Here is a 21,077-nt window from a genome sequence, read left to right on the forward strand (position 1 = left end):
AAAGACTTACTAAACTTAAGCAAATAACTATTTGTCATAAAATCACAATACGTTACAAATAGTTTCCGAATTTTGGAGAACTCAAAGAAAAGTAAATTTGCTCACAAAAACATACTTCACTCAATTGCTCTAAATTATAAATAACTCAAAAGAAAAAGATTTGCTTGACTCTTCTTTAACTAGAGCAGGGCTTTCAAACAGGATATCACTTGTTCACTTTGGAACTACTAACCACAAGCCAAACAACTCCTGTTAGTCAGGAGCTGTGTATCAAGCACTGTAGAATTCAGCAGCTCTTCATACAGTGAGTCAGTCCTAGGGGAACAAAGAGGCTCCCCACTTATGAAAATTCCCCAGGTGGCAAGATCCTGTATCAAAAGGATCTGAGTCCCCAGCAGGGGGTTGGACCAAGGGACTCAGACCCTTTGGTGAATCTTTATCTTATTTGCCTCAACATTTCCCCAGGAAATGTCATCTTTCTCATTATAAACTTTACTGTTTTTTGTTTGTTTGTTTGTTTTAATTTTCGAATCTGGAGCAAATAGTGAATAACCATCCAAATGTTTCTATCACCCTTCTGGGGTGAGTCCTTTGACTCCGTTTTCTTCTTTTTCATTTCTATTGTTGTTGTTAATTACCCCAGTGTTTCATTAAGCATCTGTAAGACCCATGAGGAACGGTAAATTTAATAAGCCTTCTGTAACAGCTGTATGATTCTGTGGGAGGGATGCCCAGGTAAATAGGGGTCCCCTTTACCCCCAAATTTACCATGACCTGAGTAACAGGCATATTCGGTGGGAGAGTATCCTGGTTATCATAAAGCCAGTCCCACATGGTTTGCATATGAAGCATATCAACTGGTTCATCTGGGGTGCTCCACTTGGTATTTATAAGAACAGTTGGGCAGTCCCCTTCTCAGTGTAAACAAATCTTACAGTGGAGTTTATCTGGTCCACTAGGCTGGTTGCAGGAATAACCTCCTGTGCATTTGGATCACATATAACCATCAGCAATTGTTTAATTGCTGTGGGTCCTGCATCAACCCAAACAAGCTCTTTCATTTCTCAGCATTTAAAATTAAGAAATTTGTCCTTAAAATGGTTTTTTATTTTTACAATCCATTATAGTAAAGGTTTCTCAGGAAGCTGATGATACCAGCCTACAAAATGGAGCAATTCGTTTACATTATACCCTATGGTTTAATAGTTACTTGGTTTTGCCCTTCCCCCACATTAACTATCTTCTCAGTAACCACAGGTCTCAGAGGTAACTTTTGTTGCCCTGGCTTAGATTTTTCTTTTTATCCATTTAGTTTTATCTGTATAGTTTTGTAAGGCCGGCTGCCTTGCTGGGAGCTAAATGGACACACTTATCTCTCCCCATGCCAGCCTCTCCATGCTGGCTCCCCCACACCCACTTCTATCAGGCCTCTCCATGCTGGCTCCCCCACACCCACTTCTATCAGGCCTCTCCATGCTGGCTCCCCCACAGCCACTCCTATCAGGCCTCTCCATGCTGGCTCCCCCACACCCACTTCTATCAGGCCTCTCCATGCTGGCTCCCCCACACCCACTCCTATCTGGTCTCTCTATGCAGGCTCCACACACCCACTCCTGCATTCCTCACTCGACCCCTTCAAAAATTTATAAAGCCCGCCAACAATTTGTCCAATGGCAGCTTAACACTGACCTCCCCAGCCGGTCAACCCACCAGTAGTCCCGCCTGGCAACCAATGGCAGCTCGCCCCATCGGCACCTTGACTTCCCCTCACCAATGAAACTGTCTGCTCTTTGTTTCCCTAGTAATCAATCAAACCCCCTCACCAATGAAACTCACCAAGGAAACTGTCTGCTCTGTTTCCCTAATGATCAATCAACCCTCCTCACCAATGAAACTGTCTGCTCTTTGTTTCCCTAATGATCAATCAACCCTCCTCAGCAATGAAACTGTCTGCTCTTTGTTTCCGTAAAGACCAATCAACTACCTCCATTCCCTATAAAACCCCAAGCCCTGAGAAGCCCAGCGCAACTTCTCTGGCCCCTTCCTGGACCACAGAACCTCGCCCGAGAGCGGAATAAATTGGATTCTCATTTTCTCACACTGGCCTCAGTTTCCTCATTTTGACTCAGCAATATACCTTACAAGTTTTTTCTTTCTTTCTTTTTCTTTTCCTTTTTTTGAGATGGAATCTTGCTCTCTCACGTAGGCTAGAGTGCAGTGGCACCATCTGGGCTCACTGCTACCTCTACCTCCCAGGTTCAAATAATCTTCTTGCCTAGCAGGGATTACAGGCACATGCCACCATGCCGGGCTTATTTTTATTTATTTATTTTTTTTTTTGAGACGGAGTTTCGCTCTTGTTACCCAGGCTGGAGTGCAATGGCGCAATCTCGGCTCACTGCAACCTCCACCTCCTGGGTTCAGGCAATTCTCCTGCCTCAGCCTCCTGAGTAGCTGGGATTACAGGCACGTGCCACTATGCCCAGCTAATTTTTTGTATTTTTAGTAGAGACGGGGTTTCACCGTGTTGACCAGGATGGTCTCGATCTCTTCACCTCGTGATCCACTCGCCTTGGCCTCCCAAAGTGCTGGGATTACAAGCGTGAGCCACCACGCCCGGCCCTTATTTTTAATAGAGATGGGGTTTCACCAAATTGGCCAGGCTGGTCTCTGACTTCTGATCTCAAGTGATCCGCCCACCTCGGCCTCCCAAAGTGCTGAGATTACAGGCATGAACCACCGCACCCAGCCTAATTTTTTCTTTATTTTAAAGCAACTCTTAAAAAAATTACATTTTCTTTAGCAAAATCCACATCCTCGTGTTTTATAAACTTCACCAAAGACACATTTTACACTCCTGCTATCTAACTCCCAGTAACCACTAACTCCCCCACTAACTCTAAATTCCCAGTGGGAGAAAAAAAAACAAAAATGAGATTTTAATTTAACATAACATGGCTTTAAGATTTTTAACTATTAAAGAGAATTTTGAGATTTAATTTACCAAATTAATCTTATCAAAGATTACCAAAGTCATGTGAATTAAAAAGCATGTGAGATAGCTTCTATCAGACTGATAAGCTCTTACTTTTCTTTAATTCAATTGATTAGAGCTCTTTCATACAGTTTAATAGTGAAATGTCACTTTCTCCTGACACATATAAACATACAGATTTAACAGACATGGATACAAAAGCAGATCCAAAAGATTTTTCATTTGTTTTTTTAAAAAAATTATCTTCCTTACTTTAAACTAATTTACCCTGTTTAGATCAGCCTAAATCACATGACCAAGAGGAATCAGTTTCTGTGGCCAGGAAAAATGAATGTCTTAAAGTCTGATAGGCCCCTCACTAAAGCTGCTATAGGTGAGACAGTTTCTTTCAAAGAACACAGGCTATGTGCATACAGGGAAGGACAGTAGAGACTAGAATGAAAATATAGGTAGTTATCAAGAAAAGAAAAATCACTGAGGAAGTAGCTAGAGTGTTCACTAGATGTTTGCAATGAAGACAGACATCACCAAATACTATATACCATATTGCCCATTTAAAATAAATGTATTAGAATTATCCTATTTATAAACAAATAAAAGACAAAGTTGTCTCCTGAGACCACATCTACTTAATGTAATACTAAAAATGCTAGCATAGTTTAAAAAGATTAATATGTAGAAAATTAAAATATCAATTTTAAGGTCTATTTTCTCTTTTAAGAAAATAGTACTTTTTAATTGTGGTAGTGGCACTGGGGACAAGCAGAGAAGATTAAGGGTATAATCTGCCAGATTTTCAAATCTGCGGTATTGACAATTATAAACCACATGATATTAGGTTAAAAATTAAACAACATTATCAACAAATAATTCAATCTCTTTCGAAATGCTATGCCAAACTCAAGGTACCATAAGTCATAATTAACAATAATGAAAATAATCACTTTGAAAGTATTATTATTAGCATTCTTTAGCTTCAGCTCCTGAAAAACAGCACCAAGAGGGTTTTCAGGGCCCAGTACACAAAATACTATCTATAGGCCTCCCCTCACTCTCCAGACACCCTTCAATAAGTGCACAGTCCTGGAAACAGGTTGGGTTGAAAGACTCCCCTCTCCACCAGGCTAAAACTCTGGGTTGCCTAAGGTATATACATACATCATTCTATACAAGGTAGAAGATGATTAAGTGAGTGAGTGTGGGTCTGGAGCCTCACATCCTTTTTTTTTTCTTTTACTCTTTATATTTTAGATGCTTGTTTAGAAAGATAAGCAAAACAATTTTTTCCAAAATGAAAACTGAACAAAAACAGTATAATGGAGTAAAATTAAGAAGTCTATCAAGCATTGGGGAGGATGTGGATCAATGAAAGGAACTCTCACTTAATGCAGTTGGGAACATAAAATGGTACAACTTCTCTTTGGAAGTCTGGTACTGCAAGTGACTAAAAGTGTGCCCATCCCTTCCTCCCAGCCTCCACACCGCAATTCATATATCTTAACACTCAATGTAATGGTATTAGGAGATGGGGTCTTTGGTAGATAATGAAGTCATGAGGGTGGAGCCCTCATGAATGAGATTAATACCCTCATAAAAGAGACCTCAGAGAGCTCTCTAGATCTCCTTCCACCACTTGAGGATACAATTAGACAACAGTCCTCAGCCCAAAGAGAGCCTTCACCAGAATATGACCATGCTAGAACCCTAATCTCAGACTTTCAGCCTCCAGAACTCTGAGAAATAAATTCTGTCATTTATAAGCCACCCAGTCTATGGTATGTTGTTAGGGCAACTTGAACTAAGACATGCATCTTACAAGTGGAATATTCACATACTTATGACCAAACAATTTCATTCCTGGGTACATAACCAAGAAAAATCCTCAGACATAATTACCAGAGACATGAACAAGAATGTACATAGAGACACAGTTAATAAGCGAAACAATCCAAATGCTCATCAATAAGAGGAATGGATAAACTGTGGTATTATCTAACAATGGAATATTACACAACAATCAAAAGAAATGTACTCCACCTAAGAGCAAAAATATAGAGCTGAATCCTACCAACACAAGGTGAAAAACGGTATGTCCCAGAAAATGTCCTTCTTACAAAGTAAAGAATAACTAAAACTGAACAATACATGTTTTAGCAATACACAAATAATAAAACTATATTTTTAAAAGGTAATAATAAACACAAGATTAAAAATAGTAGTCACATTAGGTGGAGGGACTAGCACGAAATTAGATGTTATTATCACTGTTTTACTTCTTGTATTAGGTGATGGGCTTATGTTATTAATATATTGTTTGAAAGTAATAAACACAGGCATACAGCAAACAAATGAGGGCTGTGCACAGACCAATAATGAGTATGTGGCATAAACCAAGGATTGAGATTAATTCAATTCTATACAACCAGTATCCAAAGAAAGAAAATATTGGGATAACTAACTTGGATTCATTGCTTATAGCACATCTTAAATCTCCCATCTTTATTTTTAACTCTGTTAACCTATCTTTAAAAGTTTGTAGCAATATTCAGAAAAAAATTAATTTACAGGAAAGTTCAGTGTAATTTGATGAAGCAAGTGCATATTTGAAGAAATTTTTTCCAAAAGGTATCTTTAAAAATAGTTTTAGCACTTGAAGGGTTAAATCTCAGCAAATGATAAAATATGTATGTAAAACATTTTATTCACCAATAAATATAGAGTATTACAGTGATTTCTTATCTTCTGTTAGAATTAACCAAAAACAACTAAAAACTCTCTGTCCCTTTTTTCCACATAACCCAAAAGTCACTGCCAGCCAACCAAGAAAATATCTTGTTTGATGTGATCTGAATCTGGACTCTACCCTCAATCTCCATCCAGTCATTTGGCAATGTTAAGCACCTACTATACATTAGACAGTATGCTAAAAGTTCAAACATGAATAAAACAATCTTGGCCAGGCATGGTGGCTCACACCTGTAATCCCAGCACTTTGGGAGGCCAAGGCGTGCGGATCACAAGGTCAGGAGTTTGAGACCAGCTGGACCAACATCGTGAAACTCCGCCTCTACTAAAAACACAAAAGTTAGCTGAGCATGGTGGTGCGTGCCTATAATCCCAGCTACTCAGGAGGCTGAGGCAGGAGAATCACTTGAACCTGGGAGGCCGAGGTTGCAGTGAGCCAGGATTGCGCCACTGCACTCCAGCCTGGGCAACAGAGTCAGACTCTGTCTCAAAAAAAAAAAACATATATCTATACACACACACACACACACACACACACACACACACACACACAAATTAGCTGGGCATGGTGGCGGGCACCTGTAATCCCAGTTACTTGGGAGGCTGAGGTGGGAGAACTGCTTGGAAGGCAGAGGTTGCAGTGAGCTGAGATCATGCCACTGCACTCCAGCCTGGGCGACAGAGCGTGACTCCGCCTCAAAAAACAATCTTGTCCAGGAGCTCACAGAATTGTATGGTGCTTCTGAAAATGTAGTTAGCAAAAAATAAGAAAAGAATTACACAAGGACTTGTAAAATGTACAAATCCTGGATCTTGCCCTAGACTTACAGAATTAGAATCATCAGGGTTGCCCTGGGTAAGTGTGTCTTCAAAAAGTACCCAGGTCAGTTCTTTTACATAATAAAGTTTGCAAATTATTGTTCTAGTACAATGGTTCTCAAACTTTTTTTTTCTTCTGTTTTTGAGACTAGTCTTGCTCTGTTGCCCAGGCTGGAGTGCAATGGCGTGATCTCAGCTCACTGCAACCTCTGCCTCCTGGGTTCAAGCAATTCTCCTGCCTCCATCTCCTGAGTAGCTAGGACTACAGGTGCCTGCCACCATGCCTAGCTAATTTTTGTAATTTTTGTAGAGATGGAGTTTTACCATGTTGGTCTAGTCTCAAACTCCTGACCACAAGTGATCTGCCCGCCTCGGCCTCCCAAAGTGCTGGGATTGCAGGCGTGAGCCACCATGCCCAGCCTCAAACTATTGATCTCAAAACACCTTTAAAATTACTGAAGATTGGCTGCGCATGATGGCTTGCACCTGTAATCCCAGCACTTTGAGAGGCGAAGGCAGAAGGGTGGCTTGAGTCCAGGAGCTCAAAACCAGCCTGAGCAACATAGTAAGACTTCATCTCTACAAATAATTTTTAAAAATTAACCCAGTGTGGTGGCATGCTCCGGTGTTCCCAGCTACTTGGGAGGCTGAGGTGGGATAATCACTTGAGCCTACATTGAGGCTGCAGTGAGCCATAATCGTGCCACTGCAATCCAGCCTAGGCAATTGAGTAAGACCGTGCCATTGCAATCCAGCCTAGGCAATGGAGTAAGACCCCTGTCTGGAAAAAAAAAAATTACTGAGGATCCCAAGGAGCTCTGTTTACATAAATTATCTCTATTAATATTTACTGTATTAGAAATTAAAAACAGAAATTTAAAAAAATTTTTAAAGTTAGAAAAATTTTAAATATATTTAATTTACTTAAAAATAAATGTACTATAATGTTAGCAAAAATAAACTATTTTATGAAAAATAATCTCATTTTGCAAAACAAAAACTAGAAAAAGGGTACTATTTTACATTTTTGCAAACCTTTATATCTGGAATAAAAGCAGCTAGATTCTCTTATCTGCTTCTACATTCAATCTGTCCCAGTATCAAACATCACATAGCCCCTGAAAAACTCCACTGTACAATTGTGAGCAAATGAAAGTTAAAAAGGCAAATAATGTCTTAGTTACTATAAAAATACTTTCTACTTTGCAGAACCCCTCAATGGGTGTTAGAGACCCCAAGGGGTTCCTAGACCATAATTTGGAAGCTACCAGCCTAGTAAATAGAACAAATAGCTTAATGTATTTTTAGTACTATCATAGTGAAAACTACAAAGTTCTCTGGGAACACAGAAATGGGAGCACTAACTTTGGACATAGCCAGGAAACTCTATAGAGATGGTGATATCTGAAGCCCAAGTCCTTCTAAGATCTGTACCCCCTACCTCTTACTTTTCTGAATCTCCTACCCCTCTTCCTCTCCTTCACTGGTTGCTGCTCCTCAAACAGGCCAATCTTATTCCCTTTTTCAAGTCTTTCAATTTGCTGTTTCTTCTGTCTGAATGACTCTTCCCCCATGTATCTCATGGCTGCTCTTGGCCACACCTGGCCAACCTTATAGCTGAAAAGAGCTACACTTCCACACACCTGAAATCCATTCTGGGCCTACCCTTTGAGAAGTTCTGCCTTAGGCTAACCATTACATATGCGTTCTAGGGGCCATATATAACAATGTCCATTGTAGCAACATTTGTACAATTGAAAAACTAGGGCCCAAAAAAAAAAAAAAAAAAAGAAAGCTAAACTAAATATCCATTAAAATGAAAATGAAAAAAAACATTAGTACATTCATACTTGAATTCTAGGAATAAATCTTCATATACACGTATACTCCATAACTTAACAATGTACAAAGTCCTTAAGGACAGGGACCAAACCTTGGCTATTTTGTATCCCTGAAATATCACCTACTGCCCATGAGATTTCAACCTACCTCTCTCCATACTATTTTTCTTAAGTTTCAAAGAAACAATCATAATAAGCTGAGATGGATTAGTTCATTTATGTCCATTATGTAACTTAGAAGGCAGTTAAACACACAAACACACACCCCTCTATTAAACTAGAATGAAAGAGTCTACTCTAGTTAATTCTAGGTAAACTACAAAACCTTTTTTGATAGAACTGTAATAATATAAAATTTTTCCACAGACTTGTCTCTTCCTACTTTAAAAAATGTAAAATTGTTGCTTTTCAACAAATCCTTGATAGATTTTCATATCTTTTATATCTCTAATAAAATAAAAATACTACCCTGAAAAATGTCTAATTGTCTGAGGGTAGTTATTACTTAACAACAGTTGCTTCTCTTTTCTTTCTCCATTTCTAAGTCACTTTTATTTATAAAGTAAACTTTTATTTCTAGTCTCTTGATGTGTTCCCCCTCACAAACTCTTTTCTGGTTTCCTCCAGTCCTTAACTCAATTGACAAATATCTACTATGTCTATTTGCTGAAAAACAATTCTGTGAAAAGTAATGGTTTATTAGACACCATCCCTTTGGTCCTGAAAAGATGTGAAGAACTGTTTGGCCTTAAGAAAATCTTTGTATACTTTGATATAATTCAGTGTCTTCAGAACTTAACATTCTAGATTTGGAGATCAAAATTTTTTAACACTATACTAGTAATCTAAGTTCAAACACACTTCAGTAGACAAATGTATTTCAGGCAATAGATGTTATATTAAAATCACGACATTAGTATTATTCAGAAGCCGAGGAACATTTAATGAAAAAGTTGATACCTATTTGCTCCAATATCCTTTACAGACAAATAAACCCTAATTTAGAATACACACATGCACATACACACAGAACTCCATAACATACTTGTGGAAGTGAAAGGATCTCAACAACTACAAACAAAGAACTCAGTTAAAAAACATTAAGGAGAATTTGGAAATAACTATAATCTAGCATTAGAATTGTAAGAATATCTTCTAATCACTGGGTGAATCGTTTACAGATTTTGAAATTAGGGTTCTCCAAAACTCACTTGACTACTCTTCCCTACAATAAACTTAATGACAGTGCAATAAAAGAACAAAACTATTGTGCTAATGATATAGATACAGTGTTTTTTAAGCTGTTAAAAATACAAGATAATTGACAGAAATCGAAGATTTTTTTTTGCTGGGGCTTGGGGTTAGGGAATCACTGCCTCAGCAATGATCACAAAAAGATGATCATTACAAAGTCTTAGAAATTATTCAAAAACACAGGTTCATACTCTTCCCTTCCCCCTCCACAATCAGTGACCGGAACAAGCAACTAAAATACAAGCTTTTATCACAATTTAAAAGAAAGCAAGTTCCAGAGTCTCTTCTGGGGATCCGTAACCATTCATCCTTAAGTCCTCACTCACATCGTTGATAATCTACAGAAAAGTAACAAAGATGCTGCTGCTATGGTTTGAATGTTTGTATACCTCCAAAATTCACACTGAAACTTTATTTCCAATGCAACAGTGTTAACAGATGAGGCCTTTAGAAGGTAATTAGGTAATGAGGTCTCCTCTCTTGCGAATGGGGGTAAGCCCCTTATAAAAGAGGCTTCACACAGCCTTGGGCCCTTTTATTCCCTTCTGTTACGTGAAGACACAGTGTTCAGGGTACCATCCTGGAAGCAAGAGACCAGGACCTCACCAGATATTTGCCGGCCTCTTCATCTTGGACTTCCCAATCTCTGGAATTACAAGCAATAAAAATCTATTATTTATAAATCACCCAGTCTCAGGTGTTTTCATAGCAGCACAAATGAACAAAGATAGGTGTTAATAATGAGAGCAATTAGCATTTATTGAACATTTACTATATATCAGGCACCTGGGCTAAGTGCTTTACATGATTACCTTATTTAATTCTCCTAACAATACCATAAAAAAAAAAGATACTTTCATTAACCCCATGTTCCAGCTAATCCTGGGGCTTTGAAAGGCTAAGTAACTTTCCCAGGGTCACATATGTAATAATGTGTAGTAAGTGGAGCCTGGGAGTCCATCTGTTTAACTCTCACTGCAAGAATAAACAACTATAGTAACTATTACGCTGTAATATAGTAATTTATTCAGTGGCTCTCTACTGCTTATCAGATCAGGTTCAAAATCCTTATAAAGGAATGTTTCATTTCTTCATCTGTTCATTGCAAAGACTTTTACTAAGTATTATGTGCCAACACCATACCAGATGATTCAAAGAAAGTAAGATGTAGGTTCTGAGTGAGGCTGCTAAATGAGTGATCTTTGGATCAGTTAAACCTATGACAAGTTATTAAGAAAAAAAAATCAGTTATATTTGGACACAACAGCATCACAATAGAAAATTATTATATTCTTTTGTAAATATATTACTGAATATAGAATACTGGAACAGACATCATACATCTAAGTATTTACTGTCTAAGAGTTTTAGATTGCCATTATTAATAAAATTTTCCAACCTTGCTTACTACAGATTTTCAAAATTTCCAACCAAACAAAAAAAATGTAATGAAAAAACAAAACACCCATACACAGACAGGGCAAAAAACCTTTCATCTCCACATTCAACCTGGAGAATAAAATACCTTGTGTTGAGAAAACTGTGATGATGAGTGGCCTTAGCCTTCTCCCTTTCCAGCTTGAAGAAACATCTGGTTGCCTGCTATATTGCTCCTAAGAGTAACTACTTGCCAAGTAGTTGGCAGAATGTGGTGAAGAGCTGACCACCTGCAATCCATTTTGACATGGCCTCTGAACACCACTTTGGAGAACTGAATACATTACAGAAACTCCTAAAGGAACTAGCTAAATTTCAAAGGAGGAAGGTAGCCATTCTGGTTGAACTTAGCAATGGGGTAAGTGCAGAAGAGAAGAAAAGAAAACAAAGCTAGCAAAGCTTACAGGAATAAATCACAGGACTGTGTTCTCAACCTCTCCCAGATACTCTCCACCATACTTCTATGTGTCATTGCTTTAAATATAAGAAGTATCTAAACAGCAAAAACTAATGGGGGGAAACTTTACGTCTACTTAAGTATACGTGTCATTTGCATTCTTCACTTTTTATATCAGTATAATATATATTGAACTAATAATGTAGATATTTTATGTACCTTTTATGTTGTCTTCATACCTGCTATACATAGCATATATACCATACACAGTTGTATATGAGAGATGTAGATATAAACAAACTTGGGAAGATGCCACAGTTTGGGAACAATGCTTGCTTTATTAAAAAAAAAAAAAAAATCAATACAATTTCCCCACAGGTTCATGATGTAAAATTCTATAATCAAGGCTTGTAGATTTGTAATTATGGTATGTCAGCTACATTTAAACAAGAGTGTTAAAAGATTGTTAAAGTTAAACTAACACAATTGCAGTGTGAATTGTCCTAGTCTCATTCTAATCTACCGGTGTCACTTTCATTTAATCAGAGGAAAACTATGGGCCAATGTCAGTGCTATTTCCAATGCCCTAACATTCTTTGTTCATATCGGATTTTAAGCCATTACCAATCGAAAATGGTTATAAAAAGACAAATTTAAGAAAATATTTTTATCAATTAATTCACTCACCAGTGAGTTAGTTTAATAAGCTTTATTGAAAATAAGTTGGCTTTAAAGTTAAGTAACCTTTTATGTAAAATGATTAACAGTATTTTTTACTTTAGAAGAATTTCTTGAATTTACCACAAATCTAATAAAAATTGTATTTCATAAACACAAATCCCACTTGGAAACTTTTGGTGGATGTAAGTCACTTAGCTGAAATACCACATTTAGAAAATATCAATTCTGTATTTTCTCCTACTTTAGTGAAAATTATTTTCTACATCATTAATAATTTAAATATAGAAAAAAAAAGCTACTCTGTTAAGGATTCATATCTACACCATGCACTTAAGTTTTAAATTGAGGTACAACATATAACTCATAGTTGTACTATCTGCAAACAGCCTCTAAATAAATTACAGAACACACAAAACAGAGCTATGTTAGCTAGTTACAGAAGAGGTGACCAATCATTCTAGTTTGCCTGGGACGTTCCCAGCTTTAGCAGTGAAATGTTCTCTACATCCTGGGAAACCCCTCAGTCTCAGGCAAACTGGGATAATTGATGCCACCTAGATAATCCACCACCACCCCACCACCCCCCAAAAAAAACCCAGAGTGTTCACAGTTCTGTGCTAGGGGAAAAAAACTGAGTATTATTTGGTAACACTCTGTTAGGGCTGCCAGATTAGTTGTGACCCTGTCACAGGTATCAATAAATCCAGCAATCAGCTGGAAACATAGATCCAAATCTTTAAAAAAAAAAGGGGCCAGCCAGACCCAAACCTGCCAACCAATACCCAGTATCAGTGAGTCACATGTGAAAAAGGCTGCTGTTCAAAGAAACTTAGCATAATAACCCATCTGGGGCCGGGCTCAGTGGCACACTCCTGTAATCCCAGCACTTTGGGAAGCTGAGGCAGGTGAATCACCTGAGGTAAGGAGTTCAAGTCCAGCCTGGCCAACATGATGAAACCCCGTCTCTACTAAAAAATACAAAAATTAGCCAGGCATGGTGGCGGGCATCTGTAATCTCAGCTACTTGGGAAGCTGAGGCAGGGAGAATTGCTTGAATCCAGTGAGCTGAGATCATAACACTGCGCTTCTGCCTGGGCTACATAGCAAGAGTGTCTCAAAAAAAAAATTTTAAATAACCCATCTAGCCTTTAGTATACACATTTCTCTAGTTTCACAGCAAGAATTAGTTCTCAAAAATAAAAAAAAGCAATCCTACACATTGTATACATGTATCAAAATACACAGGGTACCCTATAAATATGTGTAAGTATGTGTCAACCAAAAATAACGATAATACTATTAAAATCTTATTGCTGGGAGGAAGACATTTAAGGAGCCCTCAGAGTCGGAGGCTTAGCACCAAGTCAGCCTTATTCTGTCCAACTCTTAGCTTCTAAGTCATTCCTAATATCTAGACTTTTTTTATTCCTACTAATCTAATCTCTCTCCCTTGAAACTCACTTCCCAGATATCAAATGCTTTGTCTTTTATTGTACAAAGTAACAAAGTTTCTCTAGGAACAGGACACTCACTGTAAACCTCCTGCCTATTTTCCTAGGGCCTAAAAACTACTGCCCCTGAAACCTGTTTCTACTTTCTAACAATGTGGGCTGCTATCCATTAGGTCGCCTTTGCCATTTTGCCAACATGTGAAATGGCCATCTTCCACTCATGGCTGGATCTCCTTGATGCCAACCAAATACCATCATCTACTTATTGCCTGTCTCCATATTCCCCTAATATTCTACCCAACTGTCCGCATTTCTTCGTAAGACCCACTATCAAAAACTTTTGAGTTACCTGAAGTGTTCCAACAGATCTAATTAGAAAGTAAATTAATCCACCTTTCCTAGTATAGCCTACCCAAACTGAACTCTAGGACAAATACTTGGAATATAATTTCTAGTTGCTCTCAATTTCTAGAGAGAAAACTGAAATAATTGGGGGCATGAATAATGACTTTAAACCTCTTCTTCCAAATAAAGGCTGTGACTTCCGAAGATAAATGAGGCTATAGGAAAATGAACATCTAACCAGAAAAAGAGTGTCAAAACAGATTTAAAACTGTGTCAAGAATAGCTTTTTAAAACCATTGATTTAAAAAAAATATGAACAGAATCCCTTTCACAAAACCAAGAACATGTCTGAATCATGAAATTAAATATTTGAAACTAATTTTGGAGACAGGAGGAAAAAAGTATACCTTTTAAACCCTTTTTATCATGAAAAATGTTAAACTTCTGTACAGAAGAATATAATGAAGTCCCATGATCATTCAGCCCCAACAATTATTAATATGTTGCCACTGCTGCCTCATCAATTTTTTTCTTTGCTGAGGTAAAATGTAGATTTTTTAAAATAGGGCTTAAAACCTAGATGATGAGTCGATAAGTGCAGTAAACCACCATGGCACATGCATACCAACATTTAACAAACCTGCACGTTCAGCACATGTATCCCAGAACTTAAAGTAAAATAAAATAAATAAATAATAAAATAAAAAATAAAAATAGGATACTAAGGCAGAAGATGGAAACAGTCATAGTAAAATAATTTTCAGGTGAAAATAACAAGAAACAGGAGGGGGCAATATTTATAAAGTTAGATGGTGATATACCAAGACAAATGTGGGTAATAAACAGCTAAAAGAGGAAGTTTAGGGGTTTCTTTAAATTGCATTTTAATATATAAGTGGGAAGCTATACCCCAAAATGTCAACAGAAAAGTTATTTAAAAATGTATGCGAGACATTTCCATTAATTTATAAACAATTTGAGATAACAGTAAATTGTGAACAGAATTCATTAAATGATAAATTTATTTCTAAGCAGTTTATATAAGCACTTGAGAACTTAAGTCAAAAACTTAGTTTATAATAATCTCAATGAGTATTTTCTCTAGAATATGTATTGTAAGCATATAACTACTTGAACTAAGTAATTTATAAACTAGTATAGATCATTAGAACGACAAATGTCAAAGTCAAATAAGTAATGAATGGGAAACTACCATTAGAAGTCATTTTTCATTTGCTGTACAGCACTCTGCAACATACCCTGATAGTTCTGCCAAATATAGTTACTAAAATGATATAACCCAAGTAAGTCTGGTAAAAGTGAACAACAGAACTCTGGGCTAAGGGATAGTGTGGATTATTTATATTTTCAAGTATATATCTCAATTCTCTTCCTATTACAAATTTTTTAAATACTCTTTATGGGAGCACTGTAGCTTAAAGGAGAAAGTTGTAGATTCGAAACCTTAGTCCTTTTCCTCGCATTGCTACTAACTAGCAGTGTGACTTTAGGAAAGTTTTTTTTTCTTTTTTTAACTTCATTAAACCTCAGTTTCTCTTTTTGGTTTTTTTTTTAACCTAATCATGTATGACACCTGTTATTGATAAACCTCAGTTTCTCATCTGTAAAATGGAAATACAAACAGTATTATTAACATTTACTAGCCACTTGCTATTTGCCACATACTCTGTTAAACTGCATAGCAGGCAGTTCTTGCGACAAATGCATGAGTTGGGTACTTGCTCTATTTTACAAATAAGATAAAAGAAGTACAGTATAATGTAATATATTCCACAACACACAATAAAGGCCAGAATAAAGATCTGAACCCAAGCACTATTACTTCAGAAACAGCTGTGCATTTAACTGCTACTCACATAGTCTCCTTACTGCCTTAGCAATAAAGCTTCCAGGGAAGTACAGTGGGATGTTGTGCTAAAACTCAGAAGCATTATCTTAAACGTGAATTTATTCTCCTTTTTGCCTTGTCCTCCCTCTGGTGGAAATACCAATAAACAAAGGAAAGGTGAGCAAACAGGAAGAAGTCAGTTGGTTTCTTTAGTAGACAGTGCTACCACAAAATAACCTGCTTCTTCAGAAGGCTGTTTATCTTTTCTCTTGGAATACTTCATCAAAAACAGCTTGCTCTTCTTGGGTCTCAACAATAAAATTCTAATGAACACTGAAGTGTCTACCAGCAGTCAGGAATGTAAACTAAAAATAAAATTCTAAGCTGCCCAACAATCTGAATGGACTCCTCCTCTCAACCAACGGCATTCTAAAGTTAACCTGGAAAACTAATTCAGGCCATGATGGGAAGAGGGGGTAGGACAAGTCTCATCATACCTTCCTCCCTTTGGAATTCAGGAACAACTGACCAGCATTAACATTAAAACAGAACTTGAGAAGGCTTTTTGCAGCAATAAGACACCAAATTCCAGCCTTACTCTAGTATGGCATCATATGACAGATAGCAGGATCTGAAAGAAATACATGCATTTTACCCTAAAATATATATCTGTTACATATTTTGAATTGGCCCTGCAAAGCTGTCTCTTCTGGGGAAAAATCTAAGCCCTGTAGAGAATCCCCTTCCCTGTCCAGGTCTTTTTCCTAATCCAGGAAAATTAACTAGGAGTCTGGGACCTTTTTAAGTCTGATAAGAAATATTTATAATCTATTCTCTCTGAAGCCAGCTACCTGCAAGCATCATCTGTCTAATAAGAACCTTGATCTCTGCAACCCCTTTATCTTAACCCAGACACACTCCCTTGTATTGATTCCAGGTCTTAAGATAAACTCTTTCAACGAATTGCCAACTGGAAAACCTCCTGTAACTTGGGACACCGCCCCCCCCAGCCCCCTTTGGGTTGTTCTGCCTTTCCAGATCGAAACAATGAATATCGTACATGTATTGATGTCTTATGTCTCCCTAAAATGTATAAAACCAAGCTGCAGCCTGATCACCTGGCCACATGTCATCAGGACCTCCTGAGGCTGTCACAGGCATATCCTCAACCTTGGCAAAATAAACTTCTCAACTGATTGAGACCTGTCTCAGATACTTTTTTGGTTTACAGGAATTGGAGCAAATCACAGGACTGAATTACCCATGAGTCTGTGAAAGCATTTATTTTTGGCAGGACTCCCAAATCACTAAGCCAAAGAGAAAAGTCAAACATCAAGCAAACCTGCCTCTCATTTTATTCCTGAATAAGATTAGCTACAAAGATTTTTTAAAAAGCTACTTACCTCCCTGACCATTAAGATCTTTTCCCTAAAACAATTCTGTTGGATTTCACTCTGGCAATGTAAATTGACAGCTTATCTTCACAGGTATAGGACAACGGGCAGAACTCAAAAGTCACCCCTCTACCCATCTGAGACAAATGGGTATCTGACTGCTTCCCGTGTCCTACTGTGTTAAGTAAAATCGCAGATTCATTTGGTGGACTTAGGCATAAGTGACTATTCCTCCACCCCTCTCTCACATGTAAATTGTGTATTAAGCGAAAGGCTGATCAAAGACTCAAAAGAATGCAATCTTATCTATGACCTGGAAGCCCCCCACCCTTCCAGTTGTCCTGCCTTTCTGGAGGGAACCAAGGTACATCTTACACATTGACTAACATCTCAGGTCTCCCTAAAATGTATTAAACCAAGCTGTGCCCCAACCTCCTTGAGCACATGTCATCAGGACCTACTGAGGCTGTTCTGTCGTGGGAACATCCGTCCTTGGCAAAATAAACTTTCTAAATTGATTGAGACCTGTCTCAGATACTTCTGGTTCACAAGTAATTTAAACAGCATCTCTCACTCTCTGGGGCGGGCTTCGGGGAATCTGACTGGAGAAAGTGAGGCCACATAAGTTTGCTGAGTGTGCTAGAAGTTCAGGCCCAGTTCTCAAAGCCTGCCAGTCATGCCAGCCATGATAGGTCACACGGCTCCACTACGGTCTCTTTTTTGACAAGGCCCGGATTCTCGGCATCCCCCTAAACTTCAGAGCCTGCTTTCATGTCCATTTGAGAGCACACCTAGGATCCCCCTCACCGGGTCAAGTTCAGCAAGGAGACGCCGGCGCGCGCACACAGGAGGCACCGGATCAGAGCCCGGCCGCCCCCCCAACCAAAGCCGCGGCCCACCACCTCCCCACCGCGGGCGCCAAGAGACCGGGCCGCCACCGACTCCCCCTGCAAATCCGAGCGGCTAGTGAGCGAAGAGGCACGGGAAGCGGCGTGCCAGGCCCGCGGGCTCGGGAGTCAGCGCGCCCTGCTGGGTCCCTGCCAGTCACAGCCGGCTGCGGAGCCCCCGGTGCGGCCTGGAGTTAAGAGCCCGCCTCGGGCCTGCGCTCCGCTCGGCCTCGCGGGCCGCCATGAGGCGACGAAGAGGAGGTGCAGGGCGCCGCTCCCGGCTCCTTACCGCTTCACCACGCCGGTCTTGATCTTGATCTGTCTCACGCGAGGATCGGCCATGGTCCCTCGAGCGCCGCGAGAAGGAGGGGCGGAGAACCCGGGTAACCGTGGAACGCGACGCTAACACGGCGGTTATGTGGGCGTGACCGCCGGCCCGGCGCGCATGCGCAGGCTGCGCGGCCTGGCGTCCGTGCCACACCCCGTGGGGCCGGGTCCCTGGAGGGTGGTGCCCCGCGCCTGCCATCGTCTGCTTGCGCCCTCTTACCCGCTCTTGGAACGTGCCCTCCTCTCTCTCGGACAGCCCTCCTTTTTAGTTCGGGCGCAACTTACACTATCCCAGTCTCCACACCCTGGGTGTTTGGGGAAACTGAAGTATCTCTCTGGGACGTTGCTTTGCGGCATTATCTGCTTAATGGACAGAGTGACCTAAAAAATATATTAAGGGTATTTTAGGTGTCATTATCTGGTGTCAAATGGGGCAAAGTGATGCATGTGTAATGAAATAAACTTCCATCATGCACGCAGTCAAGAAAATCCTTGCCCTTTACCTCAAATCCCTGCAAGAAGGTTTGTAGATAATGTGCCTTACCAAGGAAATGACTATAGGACTTCTTCAAATAATCACCTCTAGTGTATCCTAAATATTTAGCTTACAAGAATGTGTGTGGCACACAAAAGCTTGGGCCTCCTGATCAGACAAACCGGCATACATTTGGGATTCCACCCTCTAATAGCTAGACAACACTGATATGTGTGCTGTTTAGTCTCGCAGCTGGAAATAATAATGCCCATTTTACAGATTAGATATAAGGGTTAAAACACCTAACTCATTGACGCATGGTAGATGCTGAACAACATTTGACTATTTTACATGTTAAAAAATATATAAAATGAGGCACATCTCCAGTGGGCTCTAGCAGTCCCTTCCTGAGAGAGTCTCCTGAGGAATACAGGGCAGAATCTCCCTTTTAAAAATTTCTTTTTTTTTTTTTGAGACAGAGTCTCACTCATGCGGTGCTTTGATCTTGGCTGACTGCAACCTCTGCCTCCTGGGTTCAAGCCATTCTCCTGTCTCAGCCTCCATAGTTGCTGGGATTACAGGTGCATGCCACTAGGCCTGGCTAAATTTTTTTTTTTCTTTTTGAGACAGAGTATCGGTCTGTTGCCCAGGCTTGGCTGAATACAACCTCCTCCTCACAGGTTCAAGCGATTTTCCTGCCTCAGCCTCCGAAGCAGCTGGAACTACAGACACATGCCACAATGCCCAGCTAATTTTTTGTATTTTTAGTAGAGACAGGGTTTCACCACGTTGGCCAGGCTGATGTAGAACTCCTGATCCGAGGTGAGGCCCACCTCACCCTCCCAAAGTGCTGGGATTATAGGCATGAGCCACCAAGCCCCCCCCCCCCCCCGCCCGCACCCGACCAACACTGCTTTTTAAAATATCTTGGTACCATCCTTCAAAGACACCCACATGACTGTCCTTTTCCTTCCCTATGTCTGACTTGCTCATTCTCACTTTCATGACTGGTACTGGAATCCCCTTCTATCCCGCCAGCCCAAAGCCCTCACTTTAAATCCAGTATCAAAACTGGGCAAAGTCTACCATGACTCACCCCACCTTTCAATCTTCCCTGGATGCTTTGGAGTCACCCAGTACCCATCTTTATTTTTAGTATATTTCTTTTTAAAATTATTGTTTGGGTTCTTCATTCACAAGGGTTTTGTTCAGCTTCCTAGTTATAAATCCCAGACTATAAACATCTTTAGAGGCAAGAATCTTGTCTTCCATAAACCTTCCCCAACTTTCTTCACCTGTGTTTTGTACACAATGGGCACAAAATTCAATAAATATTTTTATTCTGCTGTCTGGTATACTGAAATACAATTCCAAGTGACACAGCAGAGTTGTGAAATACTGGAGGGAGGGGTGGATAAAACACAACAGCAAACTCACCAAAGCCAAATGACACACACACAAAACAGCAGCTACAAGCCACAAACCAAAAGATGGTACAGCTACGGCTTTTGCTACCATGAAGGTCTTTCCTTTGATCAGGTAGCAAAAACCCTGTAACTTAGCACATTTTCCTTTTTGCCTCCCTCAAACTAGGTTTCCCAATACAAATACCTGCTATTTCCCCCCAATCCCCAACTCTGCCTCCCTCCTTTTGCTCTCTTTCTCTGTTTTAATTGATTTGTATCTGTGCCTTTACTATAAATCAATAATCAATAAATGTCAGCAACCAAAAGACTTCTGTTGCTACTGCTGTTGTGTGTATCCAGGCCCATTCCCAGGCCCAGAGGACACTTTGTGAGTTTATCTGTGTCTGCATGTACAGTTGACCCTTGAACAACGGTTTTGAATTGTGCAGGCCTGTCAGAGGTGTTTGAACCAGTGAAACTCCATCTTGAATAGGGGCTGGGTAATACGAAGCTGAAATCTGCTGGGCTCCATTCCCAGGAGGATAGGCATTCTTAGTCACAGGATATGATGGGAGGTTGGCAGGACTGGTTTCACAAGATACAGGTTACAAAGACACTGCTGATAAAACAGGATGCCATAAAGAAGCTGGCCAAAACCTACCAAAATCAAGATGGTTAACAAAAGTGTCTTCTGGTTGTACTCACTGTTCATTATATGCTAATTATAATATATTAGCATACTAAAATAAACTCCCACCAGCACTCTGACATTTT

General features: G+C 39.5%; 2 protein-coding genes across 3 annotated transcripts in view; both read right to left on the reverse strand.

Annotated features, from left to right (window-relative positions):
- TBCA (tubulin folding cofactor A) overlaps window positions 1-18,514 on the reverse strand; it is a 74,710-nt gene extending 56,196 nt beyond the window's left edge. For both annotated transcript variants that reach the window (XM_012462119.2, XM_012462118.2), the window contains exon 1: window positions 18,385-18,514. In XM_012462119.2, the coding sequence (XP_012317542.1) occupies window positions 18,385-18,437 (53 nt within the window). In that variant the 5' untranslated portion in view covers window positions 18,438-18,514. The remainder of the gene's footprint in view (window positions 1-18,384) is intronic.
- LOC105723879 (uncharacterized) lies at window positions 17,534-18,339 on the reverse strand. Its single transcript, XM_012462120.3, is given in 4 exon segments — window positions 17,534-18,021; window positions 18,024-18,078; window positions 18,080-18,315; window positions 18,318-18,339. Coding segments are annotated over 4 exon segments (357 nt in total). The 3' UTR covers window positions 17,534-17,977.
- Window positions 18,515-21,077: the final 2,563 nt, after the last annotated feature.

This window comes from Aotus nancymaae, unplaced genomic scaffold (assembly GCF_030222135.1).
Source record: "Aotus nancymaae isolate 86718 unplaced genomic scaffold, 86718_ANA_hifiasm-v0.15.2.pri h1tg000014l, whole genome shotgun sequence".
NCBI lineage: Eukaryota > Metazoa > Chordata > Mammalia > Primates > Aotidae > Aotus > Aotus nancymaae.